The sequence below is a fragment of the Pan troglodytes genome, chromosome 6 (genome assembly GCF_028858775.2).
Source record: "Pan troglodytes isolate AG18354 chromosome 6, NHGRI_mPanTro3-v2.0_pri, whole genome shotgun sequence".
NCBI lineage: Eukaryota > Metazoa > Chordata > Mammalia > Primates > Hominidae > Pan > Pan troglodytes.
Window position 1 is genome coordinate 83,100,854 of NC_072404.2, and position 8,271 is coordinate 83,109,124.

Consider the following 8,271-nt stretch of genomic DNA (forward strand, 5'->3'; position numbering starts at 1 on the left):
GCTGCTTTAACACATTCCCGGACCCTGTTAACAGATTCAGCCGCAGCACACCCAGCACGGTGCCTAACATGAAACAGAGCCTCATTAAAATGAAGTTTGTCATTTGACATGTCCTGCACACAGTGGTGTGCTGGTACATGTTTAATAGCCAGCTCTCGGGGGAGGTGGACCCCTGTTTGTAGCATTTGCCTATTCCTATGCTGTAAATATTCCTCCCAGAGCTGATTTCAAACTACCAAAGTGACATTAACGAGGGCACAAAACTCCTGAAAATTTTACAATTGAAATTTTGAGTTTTCACGAGCTCCAGCACAACTACTGCCTCTTCCCCGAATATGACTTTTATCAACACACTCTTCCTCAGTGGTTCCCTGCCATCCACTTCATCAAGTCCAAATCCATCCACACATATTTGAATGTCTTCCTGAATCTGGCCGCCTCCTATCACCTATGATTCCTTAGATGTAACCTATGTTTCTGACTAGGAATCTACCAACTGTGGCCTGAATAGGTTCTGATCACTTTGTTCATCTTTTTTCCTGCCGAAAATTTATGGTGGAAAGGACAAGACAGCTCTCAGGGACCTCTTTTATAAGGCCACTAACTCCATGCAAGAGGGTTTCATCTTCATGACCTCATCATCTGCCAGAGGCCTCACCTCTTAATATCACATGGATGATTAGGTTTCAACATACACATTTTGGGGAGACACAAACATTCAGACCATAGGTATTGGTTAGCTGTTGGAGCTGCATTTAACTCCCTAACTAGATTCAAATCCCTTGAAAGCAGGAAACCCCATACTTGTGTGACCCAGACAATGCTGAGCAAAAGGTGGAGACACAGTGGTGCTGACAATGTCAGTCCGCTGCTCCAAAGACTGAGAAACTTTCCACTAGGAAAAGACGTGCAAAACCTCTGGCTCAGCAAGGCAGGCTCCACACACATCCCTACTTTCTCCAACCCTAAGGGACTAAGACAGGTAGTACTCCAACACAAGCAAAGGACAGGAAAAGGACCAATAAACCCAAAGGGTCAGGGTGGGTGGCAGTGTGATGACTGATTTGGCAGAGTGGTGCCAATGTAAAAGGGACCGGTCTGCCCCTCAGAGCCTGGAGAGACCTAGGAACTGATGGAACCAGGAATTAGAGCTATCTGGTGGGGCTGAATAAAGGAGGTCAGGTCAAATGTTCCCCACCCCGTCCACTGCCCCTATGTGTCCAGATGGCCTCAGCAATCACGAGGTCTCCTTTCTGGGAAAATGGAACCAAAGAGGCCCTTGACTTGGGGGCAGGCTGGAGCAGACAGCAGGAAGGTGGTATACTGGTAACGCGGCTATGAAAAGGAATCTCAATAACAGACAGTGAGAACCTCTGTCCTGCTGCCCAGCTTGGCTCCCAGAATGCCGGTCCCTTGGCACACACACGGGGCAGAAAGAGGAGGACTCAGTGGACCCTGAGGAAACACCTACATACTCTAATGTGTGCAGGCTGTCTTTGACCACACTGCAACCTGCCCCACCAAGCACCTGGAGCTCCCAATCAGCTTTGTGATGTCTCTTTTAAATCTTAGTGGTCAAAGATCACCAGCCATTTGAGGAAAGCCTCTGTGAAAGAGGTGGCCTCCTGCCTCCCAGCAGCTGCCCTCCCTTCATAGTAATAGGACTTTTTTTTTTTTTTTTTTGGCCAGGAACACGTACAACCAGAATTTAGATATTTGCTAGGCTTCTTTGCAGCTAGGCAAGGCCTGGAGAACAGGTTCTGGAAAACATAATTCAGTAGAAGCATCATATGAAAAGGACCTTCCTTAACAGAGCTGTACATGCCTCCAGCCTTTCTTCCCTTCTGCTGCTAGAACTCAGAGACCCTCATCTTGGACTACAAGGCCAGAGTCTCACCCCAGAAATGAGAACTGGGTATCTGAAAATATCTGGAGCAGAGTCACCAACTGGCCCTAGCTTGCATGCCTCTACTCTAGCCTTTTACATGAGTGAGAAATAAACCATCTTTAGGTCATTGACAAACTTAGTGCAAAAGGACACAGTCCCCAATATGCAGAAGAACCAAACAGAAAAAGAATGAGATTAAATTATAATCGACAGTCTAAATATATAAAATAATATACATATGAAACAAGAACAGAATGCTAGGGAGGGGAAGAACAAATAGCCCTTCAATTTTCTAAAATTTATTTTTTGTAGAGATGGGATCTTGCTATGGTGCCCAGACTGATCTTTAACTCCTGGCTTCAAGCAATCCTCCCACCTTGGACTCCTGAAGTGCTGGGATTATAGGTGTGAGTCACTGTGCCTGGCCCCCCAATTTTAAATGAAAAATTCATCAGAAGAGGTGGCAAAAAGTCAAGGAAAGCTTCCATACATGACACAAACAGGAGAAAAGATGGAAACTAGGTGGGGAGGGGGGAGGGACAGCAGCCAGAAGCTCAGTGCAGGAGGTCTGATAATAGGAGTTCCAGACAAAGAGGGCAGAGGGAACAAGAGTAAATTATCAAAGAAATAACTCAAGAAAGTTTCCCAGAGTGGAGGAAAAGTTTCCTGAATGAAAAGATACACACACGCAGAGGCACATCACCGTAAAATTTAGGAATGCCGGGGAAAAATGATCTTCGTCTCTACAGAAGAAAAAACAGGTCACATAGAAAGGAATAAAGAACCTAAGTAGTAGTAAGATTTTTTTGTTGTTGTTGTTAGCTTTGAGCTCAGAACTAACAAGACCTTTTTTTTTGAGATGGAGTTTCACTCTTATTCCCCTGGCTGCAGTGCAATTATGCCATCTTGGCTCACTGCAACCTCCACCTCCCGGGTTCAAGCAATTATCCTGCCTCAGCCTCCCAAGTAGCTGGGACTATGGGCACCCACCAACACGCCCAGCTAATTTTTGTATTTTTAGTAGAGACGGGGTTTCACCATGTTCGCCAGGCTGGTCTTGAACTCCTGACCTCAGGTGATCCACCCGCCTCGGCCTCCCAAAGTGCTGGGATTACAGGCATGAGCCACCGCGCCCAGCCAAAAGACTTTTTAATAACAACTCTAGACAAATATGTATTTAAAAACCAAGAATATTTTAGACATACATCAACATACTCTGTTAAAACAAAGGAGTAAGTTGAGAAAAAAACAGGAAATCCACAAACTAGCATTATAGGGCAGCCCCAGGACAAGAGCTGTGTGGCGGGCCCCAGGGAGATTCTCCCCTGGCCACGCATTGCGGGGTCACCTGGGTGGGAAGGAGGGAGGGGAGAAGAGTCTGGTGCTTGTGTTATGTTAAGAGCTTTCTGGAAGACCCTCCAGAGGTTTCCCTTTATGTCTCCTTGGCTAGACCCTTGTTACAGGGACACCCTAAGCTCATGGGAAGCTGGGAAGATGTAGTTTTTTAATTAGTACACTGATGCTTTGAGTGAAATGGGAGGTTCTGTTAGGAGAAGGGGGAATAGATATTGGGTGACAGGGTCGGCAACATTTGGCCTATGTGAGTATGTTCCAGAGACAGCGCACGCATGTGTGGTGTTTTGTTTTGTTTTTTTTTTTGGAGACAGAATCTTGCCCTGTTGCCCAGGCTGGAGTGCAGTGGCGCGATCTTGGCTCATTGCAACCTCCGCCTCCTGGGTTCAAGTGATTCTCCTGCTTCAGCCTCCCAAGTAGCTGGGATTATAGGCACCCACCACCATGCCAGCACATTTTTGTATTTTTAGTAGAGACGGGGTTTCGCCACGTTACCCAGGCTGGTCTCAAACTCCTGACCTCAAGCTATCCACTCGCCTCAGCCTCCCAAAGTGCTGGGATTACAGGCATGAGCCACTGCGTCCAGCCATGTTTGTTGAATGAATAAAATTAAAAAGGAAACAGAAAACCCCTCAGCATAACCTACACAAGAAGCAAAATCACAACAGGAGGCTTGATGAGGCTGCAATTGCCTCAGGCTAGAATTGCCAAACGAGCCTCCACTGTCAGAGACATGAAATGATGATGGCAAAGGGGTGGAGAAATCGGTTGGTGGAGGACCTAATAAGCACTGGGATGAGAATTTTTAAAAGTTAATAAACTGAATTGTTTTAGAGCAGTGAGATGGAAATTCTAAACACTTCTAGTTCAAATACATATACAGAGGCAAATGTTTTTCACAACCTGAACACACCCATGTACCCAAGAACCACATCAAAACACAGAACATTCCCAGGTGCCTCCCAATCCCGTGAGTCCTCTCTCCAGCCCTTATCCCCCCGAGAGTCCCCTCTTCAGCCCTTATCCCCCCGTTAGTCCCCTCTCCAGTACTTATCCCTTTGGCATGAGGATTTTTTTTTTTTTTTGAGATGGGAGTTTTTTCGCCTTTCTTGCCCAGGCTGGAATGCAACGGCACAATCTCGGCTCACTGCAACCTCAACCTCCACCTCCTGGGTTCAAGTGATTCTCTTGCCTCAGCCTCCCAAGTAGCTGGGATTACGGGCACCCACCACCACGCCCGGCTAATTTTGTATTTTTAGTAGAGACGGGGTTTCACCATGTTGGCCAGGCTGGTCTCAAACTCCTGACCTCAGGTGATCCACCTGCCTTGGCCTGGCATGAGGGTTTTTTTAAATGAGATTTTTCTTAATGGCTGCTCATGGAAAGTAGGGAGAAAGACAAAAATCTGTGTTTTTTGCCGGGCGCGGTAGCTCACACCTGTAATCCCCGCACTTTGGGAGGCCGAGGTGGGCAGATCACGAGGTCAGGACATTGAGACCATCCTGGCTAACACGGTGAAACTCTGTCTCTACTAAAAATACAAAAAAATTAGCCGGGTGAAGTGGCGGGTGCCTGTAGTCCCAGCTACTTGGAAGGCTGAGGCAGGAGAATGGCATGAACCCAGGAGGCGGAGCTTGCAGTGAGCCGAGATTGCGCCACTGCACTCCAGCCTGGGCGACAGAGCGACACTCTTGTCTCAAAAACAAAACAAAACAAAAATCACAACAAAACAAAACCTGTGTTTTTTAAACAAGGAAGTTTTCAGGATCTAAACTTACACTTAACTTTCAAAGCATTCTCACCCTTTTATATCTCACTTTGGCATCATAGAAACGATTCTGGCGGAAAAGGTAGTTGCCAAACTCCCGTTCCGTAGCTGCCACTTTCAGGACCTTCTGAAGTGGAAATTGGTCTTGCTGCTCCTGAGGACCAGAGACAGGAATATTCAGCAAGGAAACCAAAAGCAGTAATGCCACAATGGAAGTGTTAGTACACGTGAGCCCAGGAGTTCGAGACCAGCCTGGGCAACATAGTGAGAACATGTCTCCATTTAAAAAAATAGTAATTGAAAGAAAGGAAGTGTTACTACAGCTGTGAGCTCTTCTTTTTCAGATCATGCACTTCTGTTTACAGCCTTCTGTGTTGGAGTCACCTCTGAATCTGACAGAAGCCACACCAGTGTTATAACCTGTCCCATTTTACACCCTAGAGCCAGAAGGAAGTCTACGTCTTCAGTCTTCCCCTGATGTTCTCTGAGGAAGCAGTGTCCCATGGAATCAAAAACTGACGGAACTTGCCAAGCACAGAAGTCAGTGCTCAAAACCACTATTTGGCCACCAAACACTGAACAGGTCTTGGTTCGCTCAGGGCCCTGGCGGTCTTTATGGTCATGATGCTCTGCCCTGGCCATCTTCAGAGTCACCCATAGAGCCTCTCTGGTCCCGGCCCCACCCCCCAGATCCTAAATGAGTTCACCACAGGTGGGACGAGGCATTTGCAAGAAACTCGAATCTCAGAATGATGAAAAAGGGTGAGCTCCCTCACTTGGAGTGCTGACAGTTTAGCTGGGGAGACTCCATGTGAAGATATAAACCCTGGCATGGACCTCTAAGGCCACAGATGGAGTCAGTGTGAGACAGCATGATAAAGACAGTGCCTGTGACCGCTGACAGGGTCAGAAGCCCTGCATCTACGGGACAGGGTTAAGTGAAAGGCTACGAAGAGGAGGCAAGACTTAAGTGGTGAGGACAGTGGCCATACATCCCAGTTTGCCTGGGACTGTCTCAGTTTAAACCCGATGTCATGGGTAACCCCTCCAGTGAACAGCCCCTTTTACTCTCACCTGTGCTGGGCTGGACAATCAATTATTCAGTCACCCTAGTTATGAGCTACCAATGCCTGCCTTGCTGGAAACCAAACGATGAAAAGCAAGTGTTCACTGTCTCACAGGGAGAACTAGGCAAAGGGTGACTGGAAAATCAGTTCAAACCACTAATCCTTAAACTCACAGCCTTACCTTGCCCAGCACATTTATCTACACATGAGAGCCATTACTAAGACAAACACAGACTAGGAAGCAGAGGAACTCCGCCGCCACCGCACAGGAGCCGCGGGGGTACCCTGGAGCGGACGATCAGCCTCAGGGCAGGCCATCTAGAAGAATTACCAATAACACCAACCCATTCGTCTCTCTATAAAGTGCTGACATCTGTGCTCTGGAACTTACAGCTGAGAGAGCACAAAACTTGTCTGACTCAGCACAGTCTAGGAAGTCAAGCAGCTCAATCTCAAACAGGACAGTGGTGTTTGGGGGGATCAAGGGAGGGCAGCCCAGCGTTCCATAGGCGTAGTTCGGTTTGAACAGAAACCTGGCCAGCTCTCCTCTCCGCATGCTCAGAAGGCCCAGCTCCATGCCCCACAGTGTAATATCTGTAAGAACGGACAAAGAAGGTGGGTGAAGCTTGCTCAGTATCCTGCTCAGTGCTATCAGTTTCTTCCCCCTCTTAAGTCAGCAGTACTCTGGCCTCCATGTCTCCCTCACACAGTTCCCTCTTCCTGCAATGTCTTCCTCCTGAGCCTGTGCCCAGCTTCTACTGATAGAAATTTTATTCAAACTTCCGGGCTCAGTTCAAATGCCCCCACTTCCAGGAAGCCTTTCCTGAACCTCCCAGCTAGAATTAATCATGCCTTCATTAAGCACACCCACAACACTGCTTTCACCTCCCAGGCACTCATCCGATTCTACCAAGTGAGCTGAGTGCAGGTCAGTCTCCTCCACTACATTGTGAGGTCCTTAAGGGTGGAGATGTTCTAATCTTCTGAGTACAACCTCTCTTTTCACCATGTATTGTGGGAAGTAAGTATTCGATTGAGTTTTACTTAATAAATGAACAAAGAAACATTCCCAGTGGTTAGTTAAGTCAGAGTGCAAAGATTATACCTTGCCCGTTAAGCCATCTCCCAAATGCCTAGGTCTCAAGGGGAGAGAACATGGCTGTGTTACCAAAACCCAGCCTCAGCAAAGCCAACTCAAAGAACCTGCGCTCTGAGCAGTCTTCCCAGCCTGAGGCATCGTGCCTCATCTAGCCCCTAAACAATTCCTTCTTCTCCAGCTCCCACTCTGAACCTACCCTCTCCAAGTTTCATTAGCCGAGGAGTTTTCCTAAAGTAATTAGAATCGAAGGGTCTGTCCATGTGTTCCAGGTATCCCGAGTATTTCACTAGGATAGAAGAAAGAATGTAAGGAAAATGGACCAAAAACACCCACGCCTCCATAATATCGAGTCTCTCATGATCACACAGAAACAATGTGAACAGATGAGCTTAAGCTGCCCGACACCCCGAGGTACAGGAATAAATCTCTCTGCATTTTGGGTGCCGGCCCTTTGGCTCAGAGGTTCAAGAGCTTTGCGGAAGCATCACACAAAGGGGACATAGGGGTCCCTAGCTTTCGTCTTAAAAAAACTAATTCAGGCCGGAAGCAGCGGCTCATGCTTGTAATCCCAGCTACTGGGGAGGCTGAGGTGGGAGGCTCACTTGGGTCCAGGAGTCTGAGACCAGCCTGGGCAACATAGAGTCCCCCATATCTACAAAAATATTAAAAATCAGCCAGGCATGGTGGATCGCGCCTGTAAATCCTTTATTTGGGAGGCTGAGGCAGGAGAATCACTTGAGCCCAGGAGGTGGAGGCTGCAGTGAGCTATGATCGCACCACTGCACTCCAGCCTGGGCAACTGAGCAAGACCCCGTTTCAAAAACAAAAAACAAAAATCCACTTCAAACAAAGCATTTCCAACCCCATTAAGTGCTTTTTGAAAATGAGGCCTCTCTCTTCCCAACAGAGTGCGATGACATGGATCCTGCGGACAAACCGCCCCAGGGCGTACCTAGCACCGAAGCATCAGGCGCCACTAGGTCTCCAGCTCCTTCTCGGATGACGTCCTTCAGCACGCCCCGGTCCCCCGAGATGTCCAGCATCCTCTGACTTAACCGCTCGTACAGGGACTGATGGAGAATGAAAGCCAGGCCTC

At 47.8% G+C, this 8,271-nt stretch overlaps 1 protein-coding gene across 8 annotated transcripts in view; it reads right to left on the reverse strand.

Annotated features, from left to right (window-relative positions):
• The window catches only part of FKBP6 (FKBP prolyl isomerase family member 6 (inactive)), a 30,626-nt gene that overhangs the window by 21,855 nt on the left and 500 nt on the right, over positions 1 to 8,271 (reverse strand). For 5 of the 8 annotated variants that reach the window (XR_010158540.1, XR_010158541.1, XM_527778.7 and 2 more), the window contains exons 2-5: positions 8,128 to 8,245; positions 7,372 to 7,461; positions 6,468 to 6,670; positions 5,044 to 5,163 (exon numbers count right to left, since the gene is read on the reverse strand). Coding sequence is in view for 6 of the 8 variants with exons in the window: in XM_527778.7 (XP_527778.4) it covers positions 5,044 to 5,163; positions 6,468 to 6,670; positions 7,372 to 7,461; positions 8,128 to 8,245 (531 nt within the window). In the remaining 2 variants the exon portion in view is untranslated. The remainder of the gene's footprint in view (positions 1 to 5,043; positions 5,164 to 6,467; positions 6,671 to 7,371; positions 7,462 to 8,127; positions 8,246 to 8,271) is intronic. The other 3 variants (XM_054655813.2, XM_009453306.4, XM_054655814.2) reach the window with 1 other exon arrangement.